Genomic DNA, 18,468 nt, shown 5'->3' on the forward strand with positions numbered 1-18,468 from the left:
GTGCTTATAGAAGACTTCGGGATTTCTGTATCAACTGTGAATCTTTTTCTCTAATCTTAAGATTTTGAGATAGTGACAGGGCTTGTTAGGTTAGATGTTGAGAAGATGTTTCCGTTTGTTTGGGAATCTCCAATTAGGGGACATAGTTTTAAATCAGTGTTCCTTATTTGAACTGAGATACAAATTTCACCTTCCAGAAGTGGATCTCAGTTGCTAAGGCTAGATCACTAATAGTATTTAAAGTGGAGGAATATACATTTTTCAAATGCCAAGAAGTTGAGGGCTACAATAATCTGGCATGAAAGCAGAGCTGAAGCACGAGAAGCAGAACAGCTATGATCTTATAGAACGGCAGACAGACTTGATTGGAATGGCTTATTCGTGTTCTTATTTTTTATGTTCTTAATCCCTTCTCCCTTCTGACTGTCAGTATTCAGTTTGGTTCTCAATTACGTTTACTATGTGCCAACTGCCGTAAACATAGTTTTTCTTCTTTAATTTCATTTCTATCTCCTTTGATTATCCAGAAAGCTCTGGTTGGTTCTGCCTTTCCATTTTTGAAGTCATATATCTTGGCTATGCCTGAACAATCTCCTTTATTGAAGGTAGCTAATTGTACAGCTACTCTTTTGCCTACAAACCTTTGTTTCCAGTCTCATCTGACCCAGTTCTATTCTTGGCTTTTTGAAGTTGGCTCTCCAACTTCTGATTGATCAGAACTCAATTTTATGATGCCAGTGATCATTTGGTTGTCTTTTCTCCCTGCAAAATGTTCACTGAGTAATATTCATGGGCATAAATTACAGTCTGATACCCTGCTAAAGTATGCAGACTTGGGTAAGGAGTTTTGCAGCCAAAGCTGTCTCTGCCCTTTGCTAATATTTACCGAATTCACAAACACTTCCCATTAGGGGTGTATTAATAGTGATTGCAAGTAGGAATGATGACTTTTTCTTTACCTAGTTGCGTCCTCTCCCAGCCTGATTTAACTAATAATAGCACCCTTGATGCTCCTCTTAGTTAGTTGAATGAACTCAGACTGAGCTTTTAAACCTAGAATCTTCCGATGGCTTAACTACATTTGATTAACTTCCGTTTACATAGTTTCAGTATAGGTAGAAACTTGTGACGTGTAGGACAGTTAAAATAGACTATGTGGTCATATGCATGACTGAATAAACAGATTTTGCGATTGCTGTAGAAGTTTGGAAGGAGTTTGGTAGAAGAATAGAACTGAAGTAGCTAAATGCTCCACCACACATAGTGGAAATGGAGGGAATAATTTGCAGAGTTAGATTGAAGAAAAAAATTGAAGAGTTCACAGATATACAGAACTAAAATTGTTTTGGGAGATGGGGAACCAGCATAGTATAAGTGAGGATCTGATTGGTGAGCAGGCAAAAATTGTTAGGGTTGTTAGCGGGAAATTGAGTTATTTGGAGTTTGTGTAGCGTATAGGTTGAAAAGGAGTTTCAATAATGCTTGAATTGAAATTGCATAAGCATTGGGGCACATCAGTAGTGTAGAGGTGACCTTGGCTATGACCAGGAAGTGGGCTTTGGAACTTTGCTTTGAAAAGTTGAGCATAGAACAGTAAGAGTAAATAGCTTTTGGGAGAGTTCATACTACTTTGGAAGAAAGTCTAACTCATTTGTGATTTTTTATTTCCCACTGATCCTTCAGGGTAACTTGCTTTTGGAGCTGTAAAATGTTATTTTCACTCAGGTGACTGCACACTTGTCTCTTGAGTCAGAAGGTTGTGGTTGAGTGACATTTCCTAGGATTGTGCACATTAAAACTCTTGCTGTCTATTCCAGTAGTTCTGTTGGGCAAATTGTCCATTGGCACTACTTTTAAGAGTAGGGTGTTTCTCCCTCAGTGTTACCACAACAAATATGAACCTCTGATTCATCTTTATTATGGCATTTTGTTGTATTTGTAATGGCAACAGCCTGTGCACCACAGGATAGCTTGTATGCGTGGCCCATTGAGATATTTGATATGTTGAGTTTTAAAGTGCAAGTTTATTTCACATTGCATTGTTTGTGTAGTTCTGATGTATCCTAATCTGTGGAGATCAAATATCAGTACATATTGATTCCCAGAAATTAAGTAGTTCAGATTTTGAAGAAGTAAGCTGCAACTTCCCATACAAATGCTCTGCCAGTCACTTCAAAATAAGCCTGTCTTGCCACATCCGCTCTAAAACCTAGGATCCTTCTACTTTGATGCAAAAGGTCTTCCAACGTTACATGTGGATGTGCTGAAAGACCTCTTAGCCTCAAAACACCAATGAATGGTTTGCTACAACTGCCATTATAATAATACATGTTTTGAGATATTTGGGCCTATGGATGTTTGGATCATGAACATAACATGGAAACCCTACAAATAAAATAGTAAATTGGCATGGGATTTTGAAGAGGACATTTTGGAAGTGAGTTAATTCTTTTTTTCTTCCAGTTCTTTTCTAATCAGGTTATGATTAATGTTCCAAAGTTCTGATTTCAGTGAATTTGATGCACTAAAAACGAAACAATCTATCCATCACAAGGAAGAAACATTTGGTAAAGTGCATCTTTTATTCTAGCTAATTGGCCACATCCTGCATTAAGAGCAATTCTTATTTCAGTCTTAATATCAATTGGGTCGAAGTGGCATTCAACAATATAATTACAAGCTACCCTACAGATTCAGTTACCGGTTGTTATACTGTTGCTATTTGTAAAAGCAACTTAGCACTTGGTGACTGGCAGCACAAATGGTGGGAACACCTCTGTAGTCATATTAATGGGGTTGCTTTTTATTTGTTACATGGTGACTGTTGTGAGGAAATCTCTCAATTTATAATGATGAGATATCATCAACTTGAAACATCATCTTTGCTTCTTTGATAACAGATGTTGCCTAAATTAATTTCAGCATTTTCTGTTTTTAATTCACAGTGTATAGTGATGGCCTTTAAACCAGTGTTAGAACTTGCTTTGTGCTTTATTTGCAAATAAAATCTGTTTATAAATTGTTAAAAGGGATTGTTCATTAGGACTAACATAGCAGTGAGGGTTGGGAAAACACCATTTGGAAAGGCAAAGACTGATTAGGGATAGTCAGCATGACTTTGTGTGTGGGAAATCATGTCTCACGAAATTGATTGAATTTTTTCAATAAGTAACAAGAGGATTGATGAGGGCAGAGCAGTGGATGTGATCTATATGGCCTTCAGTAAGGCATTCTATAAGATTCCTCATGGGAGACTGGTTAGCAAGGTTAGATCTCATGGAATACAGGGAGAACTAGCTATTTGGAAGAAGAACTGGCTTGATGGTAGAAGATAGACGGTGGTGGGAGAGGGTTGTTTTTCAGACTGGAAGCCTGTGATCCGTGGTGTGCCACAAGGTTCGATGTTGGGTCCACTACTTTTCATTATTCATATAAATGATTTGGATGTGAACATAGGAGGTATAATTTGTAAGTTTGCAGATTACACCAAAATTGGAAGTGTAGTGGACTGTGGAGAAGGTTACCTCCAATTAAACAGTTTCTTGATCAGATGGGCCAATGGGCTGAGGAGTGGCAGATGGGGTTTATTTTCAATAAATGCAAGGTGTTGTATTTTGGAAATGCAAATCAGAGAGCAGGAATTATACACTTCATGGTAAGGTTAATGGGAGTGTTGCTGAACCAAGGAACTCTGGAGTGCAGGTTCATAGTTCCTTGAAAGCAGGTAGATAGAATAGTGAAGAGGGCATTTGGTAAGCTTTCCTTTATTGGTCTGAGCATTTAATATAGGAAGTGGAAGATCATGTTTCGGCTGTACAAGACCTTTGTTTGGCCACTTTTGGAATATTGCGTGCAATTCTGGTCGTCTTCCTATCGGAAGGATGTTGTGAAACTTGAAAGGGTTTGGAAAAGATTTACAAGGATATTGCCAGGTTTAGAGGATTTCAGCTGAATAGGCTGGGACTGTTTTCCCTGGAGTGTCGGAGGCTGAGGGGTGACCATATAGAGGTTTATAAAATCATGAGGAGCAAAGGTAGGACAGATAATGTCTTTTCCCTGGGTTGTGGGAGTCCAGAACTAGAGGGCATAGGGTTAGGATGAGAGGGAAAAGGTATAAAAGGGACATTAAGGGACAACTTTTTCACACAGACGGTGGTGAGTGGATAGAATGAGCTGCCAGAGGAAGTGATGGAGACTGGTACAATTTACAGTATTTAAAAGGCATCTGAATGAAATAGGAAGGGTTTAGAGGGATATGGCCTCATTCCTGATGAAGAGCACTTGCTCGAAATGTTGATTCTCCTGCTCCTCGGATGCTGCCTGACCTGCTATGCTTTTCCAGCACCACACTCTCGACTTGCAGGGATATGGGCCAAGTGCTGGCAAATGGGACTCGATTAGGTCCGGATATATGGTCGGCATTGTCGAGTTGGACAAAGGATCTGTTTTCGTGCTGTACATTTCTATAACTCTAGGACTCTCGTGCTTGCCAGAGAGAGTGAGAGACAGAATGTTGAATAGCTGGTCAGCCTTATTTATCAAAGGAGCAGTTACAGAGGCTATGTGTTAATTTCATGTCTATTCATCCTATTGAATAATGTACAGTACATGGGTCAATGAGACTTCATGAAATCGATGGAGAAGATGTTGGGTTTAAGATTTTTTTCACCCCCATTTCTCTTTTTTTTTCCCCATTCTCCCCCCCCCCCCCCCCCCCCCGAAAGCAAATGGTAATTTCCTTTTACCTTTTAAGGTTAAATTAGTGATGATGCCATCAATTGTCTTTAAAAAAGCATCACTAAAAATATTCTCATTGGATCTAATCAATTTCATGGAGACTTGAATGAAATCATGCTCTTTATACAATACATGATAAATCCTATAGAGCATTGAGTTTGCAGAAGGTATTGTTGGTACCAGTGGATGCCACATGCTTCCTCTTGATGCTGCCAGAAACTGGCAAGACAGCAGAAGGGAGGCAGGCAACCAGAGCAATCCCCTCCCTCCCATGTGGGACGTTCCCTGAATTGCTGCTTCAGTCAGACCATATATTTGCACAGATAAAATTTTAACTTTAACTTGTCTTGCCAGAACTGTTCTCTTTCTTTAAAATATAACTTAGTTTATTATCTCCTTGAAGGTCACTCTTGCAATTTTGTTATAATGTTTGGTCGGGTTTTCTCTGCCAGTAGGTCATGTTCACTTTGCAACAAGATAGTTGCTGTTTATTATTGGAGCCTGTATTTTAAAATGTAGGTCAAAACTTGGCTTTTACTTAAGATCTTGATGACCACACTGAGAAATGTCAAGTAAATGTCAAGTAAATGCAGGTAAATGTCAAGTAAATAGGAAATTGAGCTCAAATGATGATGCCAATGATCAGCTAGCCACCTGAGACTTGACAGTTAGACTTGCATGATTAACCACTTGGGTTCCTGAGAGCTGCCAGTTTCTATTGGACTGGACCTTATCGCATCTATATCAGCAGAATATATTGGACTGCTTTGTCCTTGTGATATAATCTCCATAACCACCTGAGGAAGGAGAAGTGCTCTGAAAGCTAGTGCTTCCAAATAAACCTGTTGGACTATAACCTGGTGTTGTGTGATTTTTAACTTCGTACACCCCAGTCCAACACCAGCACCTCCAAATCATAGTCTAAGAATGTACTGAAGGCAAATGTTTTTTAAGATAATTCTTAAAAGTTTATTTTTCTAACCAATCTGTTCAGAGATGTTATTACACAACTCTGGTGCAGGTGTAACTTTGAACGCAGGCCTCCCAGTCAAAGGGTAGGGACACTACTACTATACCAGATTTGTATTGCACAGACCAAGTGGTCTGAACAATAATTCCTGATCATCTTATTGGAGCAGAATGCCACACTAATGGCTCTTAACCTTTTGCTCCACAAATGTGCTGCTTGAATAAAGATCTTTGACCATCTTTGGATGTTGAAATATGCAGTGATGTGAATCATAGTGAGCAAAGGACCTTCAATTTATTTTTAATTATAATTATCAATGTATTTTAACACCTTTTCAGGATGATTACTCCCAACCAGGTTGACTTTTAAAAGCATTAAATCAGTCCTAATTTATTTTAGAAGGTTAACTACATAACAGCGTCATCTGTGAAAAGTCAATTCACTGTTTAAAAAAACAGTTTCTGGATTGAGGGCTGTGCTTAGAGCTATTTCATAATGGGGACTTGGCCCTATACATTTCGAAAGAACTCATCAAATTCTTGTGAATTTTCCTACCAACTGAGTCTTGCTAATGAGCTATTGAATCCATGTCTTTATGTCCAATCTTTTGATGTTTTGTGAACATTGGGAGGGGCATTGTAGCTTCTCACTGCTTGTACTAGTCTTTTTTCCTTCCTCATTTTCCTTCACGCCCATTCCCTTCCTTTCTTTGAATAGCTTGAGGTAAGACATAAATGTGTTGGACAGTAATGATCTCTTAATAGAGGGCTATAGAGCTACTCAGCATTGAATATGCTTCAACTTTTTTATAAATTGGAGAAGAGGTATTATGAAAATTGTATTTTTCTAAAAGAGCGGAGATGATTTACATGTGATGGGAATGCTTTAGTCTATTGTCATCCACACAATATCATTAAGTGTATTTTACAACATGACATGCTTTGTTTTAAATTTTACTTGCATAGATCCATTTTAAATACTATCTGTAATGTACTCCCAGAAACCGAACCCCAGTTATGAGAAATTTGCTATTGTGCAAAAGAAAATGTCAGCGTTGTATAAACTTATTTTGCATATGTAATATGAAGAGGAAGTCTTCTGTTGGGGTTCCTTTAAGAAAATAAAATCCTTTTGTTCAATCTATCCATTAGCACATCTGAAATGCTATTGGCTAATTACTAAATATTAATTCTGTTCCTTTACATTATTTATCAAGTAATTTTCACAGTCAGCTCCCCCATGATATACATAATTAAAAAGCTTCCTAATAAAAAGTGAAAAAGGCAAAATCAAAATGAGGGTACATTAGAAACTCTCATTGCTTTTTCTTAAAGTGACTTTGATGATGACTCACTCTTTCAATATTGTCATCCGTGGTTATACAACTTAAGTTAAAGCTAAACTGTTTCTTTGATAGATCACTTGAGTTCATATCTTTGCAATGGGCTATGTTTCTGTGCCTCTTTCCATCTTGTGTTCCTTTTAATGTGTTTTCATCTCTCTCTTTGAAATAGAGCATTCGTTTATCTCCGCAAAGAGCAGTAAAATCCCAGCACTCTCCTTTTCCTCTGCCCTTCGATCTCCGAGACTAGCCACTAAGATTGTGGTCTACAACCCTGCTGATGCTTGCTCACCTCTCTCTCAAGGTCCCCCTGGTTCCTTCCAGTTTTCTTGCTGCCTGTTCTCACCCTTCTCAGGTTGCGTTTATTAGTTTATCTGCTGGGTTCCCGTACAGTCATTGATTGCATTAGGAACTAGATTACAAATTAAAGAATGGAGCAGACTCCTTATACCTTGGGCCAGTATCCAGAATTAGATTAGTTAACAAAACAGGATAAGAAATTTCTTCTGCCAGACTATTTCCTTTCAATTATACACTTGTGCAATTGACTGATACTAAGCTCTGCAAATTCCCAAGTCATTTGCTTTATAATTTTCCTAAATTATTAGCATATCACACTTACTTTTTTAATATTATTTCAATTATTTTGCTTAGGTATATCTGTGTATATATTTTGTCAAATTCTCTAATTTCTAAAGACATTCTGATGTCTTCAAAATAGAACCAAGAATAGGACAATGGTCCTTAGCAACTTCTTTCAAGTGTGTTTCAGTGGATGAGCTGAGGCAGAGTGTTCTTGTATGTTGTTTGACTTTGACATGTTCAGCTGGGAGTACTTCATCTAATACAGATCAGAGATTGCATCTACAGTCATTCTGGTCTCTATTGCTTAGTATCACACTAAGTACTGTATTTATCCAGTAAACTATTTATTAGCTGGAGTGTAATCTAATCAAGAAAGGAATTTTAAAAATATCTTTGAGTGTAAATCATATTGTCAAATTAGTCGGAACATATTACCAATGACCGGCCTAAAATTTAACCCGGTAAATGTTTTGTCTGTGTCTGGGTGCAGTTTAAAATTTGTTTATCTTAGAATTTAGACGATTCCTTTTGTCCACCTGTATCTATTTTGCATAACTCCAAATCCACTAATGGCCCATGTTTCATGGTGGCAATGATAGTGAAACCGTTAGTGACCATTGTCATTATTACTCTGCAACTCTCTGCACTCAAATGCAGTGTAATCATATAGAAGTCTCTAAACTGATGAGAACTTGCACTGTCAGTTTTGAGGTAAAAATCTTTTTTTAAAATAAAAGTTGCACCTTGACAAGTGAGGTGCACCTGAGTTTCTATTGGCAAATGAAGTTCATAATTAGCCAATGAAAAACTTTTCTGGTCCTGATACCTGATTTGTGTAATTGTATAATGTTAAATTTTTTAAATTATGATTTAAAACAAAACATTTAAACTTTTAAAAAAAAAATTCTTTTAAGAAAGTACTTCAATTTAGACCTTAATTCCCATCATTTATCTGGGAATGTAAAGTTTAATTGAAAATGATGGATAACCTATATTTTAATTGCTAGTTTGCTGTCGGAGAGAATACTCTAATATGATTGGCTGCTTTATCTTGATTGAATCCGTAATTGCTAATTGCCTGCAGATCCCACTGGCTTCTTGTCAGATTCAAATGAACTGTCAGTTCTTCACTTGCCACATTTGGGTCATGTAACTCTACCAGAACTTCAGTAAATTCTATAAGGGTAATCATTTGAGGGGCTTGGGCTTGAATATTTTTGTTATGAATGTTACATTTAAGTGATTATGGCTACAGATTGCCAAAATGAATCTGAAAAACTGAAATCCAAAATGGAGTATGTTTTCAACAGTTATAATAGGGATTACATTGTCTAACTTAGGTCAGCCTCTGCAAATTAGGACTTGGATGACCAAGGATAATTTGTATTGATATGTTTGGGAATACTCTGCACGGTAAATTCCAGAAGGTTTTGCTATCTTGATGCATTGCACATTGCAGTGCTCAGATGCCAATGTCTCATTATCGTCCACCCTCTTTTCCAATATTCTCTTCTTCAACCTTTTCCCAGCATGTGAATTGTAAAGTGTGCCATATCCCATTTTTGCAGAACACAGCCAGGACCATCAATATCTAATATTAAAATTGAAGCATATTTAGTTATGTCTTTAGTTATTTAGGATGCTGTCTCCAGATCATGATTTGAGGTTAAATATTAGGAGTTGTAAGATGCTTTTTAAAAAGGGAATTTTATGGAAACTGTTGTCATGTTGTACAAAACTGATCCCGTCATATTTTTCAATTCTGTAAGATTCATTAAGGTGATGTAATTTGGCCTTTTAATTACATAAAGTGATCAAGACTTTTTGTTTTCATGTGAAGAGTTTTTAATTTTTTAAATTTTTTTTTCAGTATGTTTAACTTTTTAATAAGTCAGTGCTCATTATCAGATTTTGTAAATGCTGTATAATTGGATCAATGAGCCTCTTCTATAATAAGAGGTGAACTTTCAAAGCGCTCCTATTGGGCCCAGATGCAAGGCCAACCCAGTGATGTTAGTCTAGCAACTTTGTGCAGTGCAGCATTTTATTTGGTGAACTCTCATTGGTGGCTAGCATTTACTCTTCCAGTTGATCATCTGGTTGCATTATAATAACCTTTTTATTAATATTTGCAGCAAACTATAATAGGTACAATAAAGATGAGAATTTGAAAGGCAGTGTGAGCTCTAAAGTACAGTCATTCCTACAATTCTGTCCAGGTATAGTTATTGTCGCTTGATTTTTGGCATGTGCTATTAATCTAAATTATTTTGTGAAACAGATACAACTGTTTCAAATGCAAGGAGTTAAGTCATTGTTTACTGGTAAGCCTGTGAATGATCAGACTAATAGCATGAAGATTTTAATATTCTTAATTGCTTAAATTTTTCAAGGAGAGTTTTTTAAAGCCACGTTTGGCATTCCATATGTAATCACATTGCCCTAGCTAAGAATAACACCATAAGAAATTTTATTGATTCAGTGCTGAACATCAAACTGATTCTATTAGCTGTTAAAGTCCATAACCAAAATAAGAGAGTGTCAGTAGAGCTCACCTACAACTGAATTCTGCTTAGATCTGGTCACAAAGCACTAAGGATACACTGTAGCACTGGAGGAACTACAGAAAAGAGCCACAAGCTCAATGTCAGTGATTTAAAACTTGGCCTCGAGGAAGTATCTAATAGGTGGTCTTATAGATTTATGTTAGATACTTGGGGGCATATCAATTTGGATCACATAAGTAGGGATAATGAAACACCCCTAACAAATCTACTTGGCCTTACCCTCTTCTCGGTCAAAAGTAATGTGAGAGTAGTAACTACAAAGAATCCAGATAAGCAGTTGGGTTAAGGGAAAGAAGCATTAAAACAAAATAACTTTTCTCGACAGGCCTGGTTATCACTACAAAGGGCTCCAAAGATACGCTCCAATAATCAGTGAATTAGAGAGATTAAACAATGTGTGATCTCTGGTTCCTGGTGCGATCTGACTGTCTGAGAGGGTGTGGGTTAAGAAGTAGTTGATCTAAGGGTTGGAATTTTCTAGGTCTCCAGATGTGTGGAAGCAATCTGTTGTGCACAAATATACATATCATAAGAACTAACTCACTCATCCTAATGTACATTTTTACAAAATATATTTGCAAAGTAATTCAGTTATAGCAATTAATGCCATTTGAAAGATGGAGTGGATTCTTGTTGTAATGTTTAGGTTAAAAGCATTGCTTACTGATTTAAGCCTTTAAGATAAAGTGTGAATGCAGAAAACTATTTGAAGATGGCCTATAACAAGCTTGAGGCAAAGTCATTCACTTAACCACCTCTGAAATTATTTATGTTCTGCTGCTTCATCTAATCGCCTGCTTGTTCACTACCTTTGATGCAATGCTGCCCAAGAGGCACTGTATTCGGAAATTGTCTCCAATTCTCATGTAGTAACATTGTAGATGTCCATAATGTGCTAGTGTGCTTTTGGAAATTGAGTTATTTACTGTGTGCAGGTGTAGAGTTAAGTTGGAGAGTGTTGGTAAAGTCAGGATGGTAACTGAGTAAATAGGAACTGCCAAGTTGACCTTTGTTGACATTGCTTGGGGCCAGGATGACAAGAAGACCTGGATCTATAAAGCTGTTGTCATATTTGTGTTGATACTAAGGCTGTAAAGAAGCTTCAGTTTATCTGTTGGAGCGTCTTGTTCAAAGCAATGCATATTTGAATGATTGGTGCTGGGAGTTCCTTTCTCAGTCCTACTTCCTTTTTATTCTGGTCGCGAACAAATGTGAATTTACCTGAAAATTGACACATTGGTGGCTAATACTTTGGTTTAACTAGTTGTGTTGTAGCACTAAATTATTTTATCACTGGTTCTGTGAGGAAGGTTGAAGAAGTAATTCCTCTAACATTTCCTACAGGGCAAAAGTTACAATTGGCTTTTAAAAAAAGTGCTTTGCGCAAGTGTGGAAACTCAGATTTCTGACGTCTCAGATTAGCTTCCCAGTGGTCTCCTATATAGAGAAATTAATGCTTTAGAAATTGCATGTTTGAACTGCTTTCAAGATCTTGTTTGTCTTAAGAATTTTCAAGCGAGAGCCCAGAATTACACCAGATTGCTATAACCTAAAGATCCTCGCATGAGATCACTGTCTTGTGGTCTTAAAACTTGTTGAATGTACAATTGAACTAACCCATCTTTGCTTCTGGAGAACTTGCAATTCTCCTGCTGAATTTTGTGGGTCAGTTTCCTCTTGGCCTAAGTCTGTATAGGGAGTAATAGTGTTCAAAACGTTGGTGCAACTGAAAATTGTTTATAAGGACAATCTGCTCATAGCATCACAGGTTCACAGGATATTTTGGTCCCATCGACCCGCATTCCAGGTAAATCTGTAGAATATAGTGCTCTTTATATTATGAAAATAGCTTTTCCCAAAGATCACCATTTATTCTTTAATGATTTTTATTACTACAGCTGAACAGATATGTTACTGATCTCACCATTTGTTGCAATGTACTGAAACCAGTGCCTGGATAATGACCACTGTAGAAATTTGAAGTTGTTACCACAGTGTTGTATGTTTCTAGATTCAAATTGTGCAACTTATAAAGTGCATAGTGTTTTTCTAATGAATGTTGATTTGAAGCGTGGAATTTTCCAACCCTAAGATGTCTGCAGGTGTAAGGTATCGGTGATAAACTAATAAACTCCTGTGATATTTATTCTGGACTATGTAGAGATATTAGTTGAATTAGCAGAAACGTTTTTAAGTGGTGTGCTGGGCTTGTATATGGAGTGATGCATGTCTGCTTGGCTGCTTTTACTTGGCTAGCATATGGGAATCTTATGTATCAAAGGCATAATTCCACTCGGGCCACCAACTGAAAATAAACCTTTTCACTGAAGATGTTTGTTTCTTTTTTAATGCCTTATTGGGACAACCATTCAGTAAATTGATGGTAATACTGTTGCTTCTAACAATATTTTAGGTGGTCCCTGATGAGTCCAAAGGAACATTTTAACTAAGTATCTTGGACAATGTTTGGACTGATTGACATTCTTTTTTTTAAACCTAATTTTCCACTGTTGCAATATATCCCTTTGACTTTGGAGGAAGATAGTTTTGATATGCCAGAAAATATTTCTATTGATCTACAGCAAAATAAATCACCTGACATACTTATAAGTCAGCAAATGCAGAATTCTCCTCATACAGTCCTCGTGTCAGCCCAAGCTGCACAGAAATTTGATCTTGTGGTCCCCAGTTGGAAATCTAATGCTCTAGTTATCTTTTTAATTTCTTGTGTAATGTAATTAACCTCTGAAATTTTATATGCCATAAACAATATGTTCTTCAATTTTAGCTAGGAATGTCTATGTTTCCCAAAGAATTATAAAACAAGTACTGGGAAGCCCTGTCCACTTGTTATTGTTAATCAACCTGTGTTCAGACATGACACACCTTTTGAGGAAAGTGGGGCTTGAACCAAGACTCCTGGCCTAGAGGTAGGAGCATTACCATGGCACCACAAGACCCAAATGCTTGCTTGAATAGTTCCTCTATTTATTGTCTGGCTGTAATGGTCTTATCAATTCATCTGTCTAAACATTGAGTCAAGGATAGAACAAGCAGCAGTTGGTCTACCTTTCAGTCATTGTTTTGTTCCTTTTTCTAGTTGGTACTATTCAAGCTTTCCCCAGTGTGAGCAACATCTGATGCCTGAGGACTTAAAGCTGTACATTAATTGCTGACTGTAAGAGAATTTAAATGTGTGACAATAAAGAAAGTCTGCACTTATTCATAATATTTTCCTTTGTTTGAAGACCCAAACTAAAGCCAGCTGGAAACTATAGAGCTTGAGATTCTAAAATTTGAAACATATTGGTTGTTGCTCAGTGCTTAACACATTAGAAGCAATCCGGTTCCTCAGGAACTAGTGTTTAAACCCTAATTCATTATTGATTCCTTACATGATTGCTAGGATCCTAACCCATTATTTCAAAATGATAAGATAATTTGCAGTAACTGACCATTCTGGTAGCAGAAGATTAGATGAATCTTTTATTATGTGGAAATCCAAAGAAAATAAACTTTATTTGATTTGCTTTAGGAATTGTTTGATTTTTTAAAAAAAACCTTTCCCAAAGATAATTTGAGAAGCACTGATGTAGATGTTGAGCTGAAGAAGCAGGTTCAAAGTGCTGAATAGTAGTTCCTCTGCTTATTCATGCTGTTTGACATCAAGGAAATAATACAAATGCTATGCCTCTGAGTCTAGATCATTTCTGTTCTTTATTAGAACTGGTCAGTTATTCTATCTCCAGTTAACCATTTTTGGCAAAGGACCATGAAGTGGTTAGGTGTTCCTAATCAAACTTAATTCAGTTTCTCTATTTTGCGTGCAATTTGCCTGCATCACTGAAGCTACAAAACATTGTGCACCATTTGTAACACACCTACAAGACTAGCCCAATGGTATTAGCAATTAATACTTCAAGTCCAATTTCCCTTCTAGTCACCATTTATTTTAATGCTCATTTTTCAAACATTTGAGGTTGTCCTCGTTTCTTTACATCCCCCTGCCAAATAACACGTGAATTATACTGAACTGAGTGCTTTATTGCTTCACTTTGGTGGTGATTGTATTGCATTGCCAATCCAGACAGCTGGCCTATGAGAAGTGTGAGCTCCACAGCTATCAAGTTAGTCCTGCACTGCAAATGATCAAACACTGTCAGGTCCTGTCAGTTATTTCCCCCACTATATATCCCAAAGCTGGAGCACAAAAATGCATCAAGTAGATAAGTGTAGAAATAAAGTTTTGGGTTAGCCATCAATAGGAAACCTATAAATAGGGACTGAAGAAGAGTCATATCAGACTCGAAACGTTAACTCTGTTTCTCTCCACAGGTCCTCTGAGTTTCTCCAGCATTCTGTGTTTCAGATTCCAGCATCTGCAGTATTTTGCCTTTTAAGACTGTGTTTAATGTGTACGTAAATACAAGAATGTATAAGCTAAAGTTGATGATATTAACAGACTTTCAACTGACTTAGTAGTACCAACATCAGCAAATCTTTCTGTTCACAAAATTAAAACGTGCCAAATTAGTGAATAAGTGAGAGCCTAAATTTCATGGACTTTGAGTACTGTCAAGTCTGAACTGCTGCAGTTCGTTTGGTGTAGATAGACCAAAAAGCCATTAGGGACGGTGTTCCAGGATTTTGACTTAGCCAAATTGAAGGAACAGCAATGTATTTCGAAGTCAGGATGTTGAGTGGCTCTGAGAGGAAACTGCAGGTGATGGTGTTCTGTGTATTTGTCTTCCAAGATGGTAGTAGTCACTTTCTTGCATGGCGCTTGGTCAATTTCTGCAGTGCGTCTTATAGATGATATAGGCTGCTGCTTCTGAGCCTTGGTGGTGGAGGGAATGGATATCTGTCGAAGGGTGCCAATCAAGCCAGCAGCTTTGCCCTGGGTTGTGTCAAGCTTCTTGAGTTTTGTTGGAGCTGCACTCTTCAGGCAAGTGGGGAATATTCCGTCACACTTGACTTGTGATTTGCAGATGGTGGACAGCCTTTGGGGGATGGTAAGTGAGTTACTCGCAGGAATCCTAGATTCAAATCTGCTCTTTAGCTATATAAATTCTGTGGCTACATCAGTTCAGTTTCTGGTCAATAACTGTTGATAGTGGGGCATTTAGTGATGATGTTGTCATGGAATTATAGTTACGTTCTCCCTTGTTGGAGATGGTCATTGCCAAGGCACTTGTGTAGCCTGAATGTTACTTGCTACTTGTTAACCCAAGCTTGGATATTGTCTAGGCCTGACTGCATCAGACCACAGACTGATTCCTTAACCAAGGAATCATGAATGGTACTGGACATTGTACAGTCATCAGCAAACATTTTCACTTCTGACCTTATGATGGAGGGAAGGTTGTTACAACATGTCAGTGAACCCTTCTGCTAATTAAACCAAACACACAGAAAAGCTCACCTCTCCTCGTAATCTGTTAAAGTATGAGTGACCGAGAACTACCCAAATTCCACTATTTAACAAAAATATCAATTTTATTTTTTAATGCTGAAAGTGAACATTAAACAACAACTACTTACAACTCTAAGCTTCCTTTCTTTTAAAGATTTGTTATCTACCTCCCGCTCTATAATAATGTACTAATAGTGAAGCCCCTATTAAATTTACAGCAGCTTAATTTTCAAAACCAGACAGCAGCTGTCTCTGGTGTCGATCTTCCTGCATTTGTAGATCTTTCTGCAAACACCAGTCTTCTGCAAAGATTTTTCATATGGAAAAGGTACCTTTGACAGAGTATGGTGAATAGAAGTCTTTCAAATGGCAGATGGTGCTCTTTCGGCTAACTGTCCAAAATGCCTGCTTTTCTTTTTACACCAAACATCGGATCGTCTCATTGGTCAATGTTACCAAAACATTAAAATTCAAATTCATTCGGATTTTAGTATTTTGGGAAATAATTTAAACTGGTTAAATTTGAACTGCCATGAAAGCAACTGAGGTATATAGGTTACAGCCAAATGTTACATCTTTCAATTCTCCAGCACACTCTGACTGCAAGTCAGTTACATGATAAGTACTTGCCAGCTTTTATTCTCTCTTAAAGGTACAGTACATGCCTTCAACTTTATAACAAGGTCATTGATGAAGCGGCTGAAAATGGTTGGCTCTAAGCCACTAACCTGAGGAACCCCTGCAGGGGTGTCCTGGAGCTAAGATGACTGACCTCCAACAGCCACAACCATTTCCATTGTGCTGGGTATGACTCCAGTCTGCAGAGAATTTCCCCTAAGTCCCATTAACTCCAGTTTTTCTAGGACTCCTTGATAATACACTCTTAAAAGCAATCTTGAGAATTGTCGCTCTCACCTTATGTCTAGAATTCATCTCTTTGATCTATGTTTGAACGAAGGCTGTAATGATGTCAGGAGCTGAGAAGGAGAAAGTGAGGTCTGCAGACGCTGGAGATCAAAGCTGAAACTTTATTGCTGGAACAGCACAGCAGGTCAGGCAGCATCTAGGGAACAGAAGATTCCCTAGATGCTGCCTGACCTGCTGTGCTGTTCCAGCAATAAAGTTTCAGCCAGGAGCTGAGAAGCCCTGATGGAACATAAACTGAATGTCAGCAAGTTGGTTATCAGTAAACAAGTATTACTTTAGCAATGTTGATGATACTTTCCATCGCATTAATAACAATCTAGTCTGATGGGACAGTTATCGGCCAGGTTGGATTTGCCAAGTTTTTAGTGTACAGAACCTGGTTGTCAGTTTTCCACATTGCTGGGCAGATGTCAGTATTGTAGCTGCACTGGAAAGGCTTGGCTCAGGGGCACAGCAAGTTTGGAGCATATGTTAGAGCTTCCAGACGTTTCCTGATATCATTCAAAATGAATTGATTGAGGACTTCATCTCTAAGTTTGGGGATCTCTCGAAGTGTTTAGATGTCCCTGTTTTAAGATGATGAGCAATAATGTTTGCATTAATATTTTATCTTGAACCCAAGCATTGTGAGGTATTTCAGAAGAAATGAATCCCAATTTTTTTCTATCTGAATGATGTCCAAATGCTTAATTAAGAAGACTGCATGAGAACTGTGTTTTAGAACTGTTGTGCTCATATGGAAGGTAAACACTGAGATTTACTGGTCAGGTGGAATGGTCTGGTTTTGTATGTGTTTCTGTGTTTGGCAGGTTTCGCTAAGACAGAGAGAGGTGCTTGTAAAGTTCCTTCAGGCACGTTGTTACACTTCTCATGGAATAAGCACATTTAAAGAAACTTTATCTGATCATAAAGTCCAATACTTTTTTGGTGCAAAAGGCCTTTGTGTTAACCCGTATTATTGCTGCAGCAAACAGTGATAAATTGGATAGTTGTATGTTGATTATCACTTTGACTTGGTAAGCGCCTAGATTTTTGGTGAGACCTAAATGGAAAACTTGAATTAAAAATTCTAATCAAAGACTGTTCGGTTAATTATTACCACCATTACAACATTTTAAAAAACATTTGGACAGGTACATTGTTATGAAGGATTTAGAGGGATATGAGCCAAAAACAGGCAAATGGAATTAATTCAGTTTAGGAAACCTGGTCAGCATGGACAAACTGGGCCAAAGAGCCTGTTTCCGTGCTGTATATCTTTGACTCTAGACCTAGATTGTGTAATTTTGTACGGAATGAGTTTTACTGTTCAACCTGAAAACAATAATGTAGCCACAACTTTGTGAGGCTGATAATGAATAAGCATTCTTGTTGAATTACAGATCTGTGTAGGCAACAGCCCAGGTGATTTACACAGTCTGTTCCTAAACCTAGTCTGTCCCATTAACACTCAAGTAATCATTATTGAGTGAAGTTCTAATATGATTCCACTGGTGCCTGTTGTTGGAATAGATGCGCTTGTTACGTGTCGATTTATGAATTCCTATAATCTGACTTCCTATTTTGGCTGCTGGCACTGTGGCAGACCTGCTTGCTTTGTGCTGTAGTTTAGTGCTGTGGGCAATGGCAGGGGAAGCAGAAGTAGGCTGCCAGTAGTTGGCTTCCACATTTCCTTTTTTTATTTGCTATGCTAAAAGCTGCTTTTCTAATTCACTTTATTTCCAGTTCTCTGAACGCTTTGGACAATTGCTGGTGTTCCTGTGAGACCAAGAGGAAAGATGTCCATTATAAATAGTCTTTGTGGACAGGTGGGAATGAAATTAGGACCTCAAAAGAACAGGTGTACAAAAATCATAGTCACACTCAGGAATTAAGTACATTTAAACAACACAATGATGTCAAAAGTCTTTTCAGCAGTAAAATTTTC

General features: G+C 37.6%; 1 protein-coding gene across 5 annotated transcripts in view; it reads left to right on the plus strand.

The window, feature by feature from the left end:
• The window catches only part of mzt2b (mitotic spindle organizing protein 2B), a 32,560-nt gene that overhangs the window by 9,817 nt on the left and 4,275 nt on the right, over positions 1 to 18,468 (plus strand). For 3 of the 5 annotated variants that reach the window (XM_088000166.1, XM_088000167.1, XM_088000165.1), the window contains exons 4-5: positions 7,222 to 7,404; positions 9,770 to 9,853. The exons of 1 other annotated variant lie outside the window; for it this stretch is intronic. In XM_088000166.1, the coding sequence (XP_087856292.1) occupies positions 7,222 to 7,404; positions 9,770 to 9,853 (267 nt within the window). The remainder of the gene's footprint in view (positions 1 to 7,221; positions 7,405 to 9,769; positions 9,854 to 18,468) is intronic. One more of the 5 variants, XM_043716013.2, reaches the window with a different exon arrangement.

Source organism: Chiloscyllium plagiosum, unplaced genomic scaffold (genome assembly GCF_037043375.1).
Source record: "Chiloscyllium plagiosum isolate Xiang-an unplaced genomic scaffold, Cpla_swu_hap1 HiC_scaffold_24, whole genome shotgun sequence".
NCBI classification, from domain to species: Eukaryota; Metazoa; Chordata; class Chondrichthyes; order Orectolobiformes; family Hemiscylliidae; genus Chiloscyllium; species Chiloscyllium plagiosum.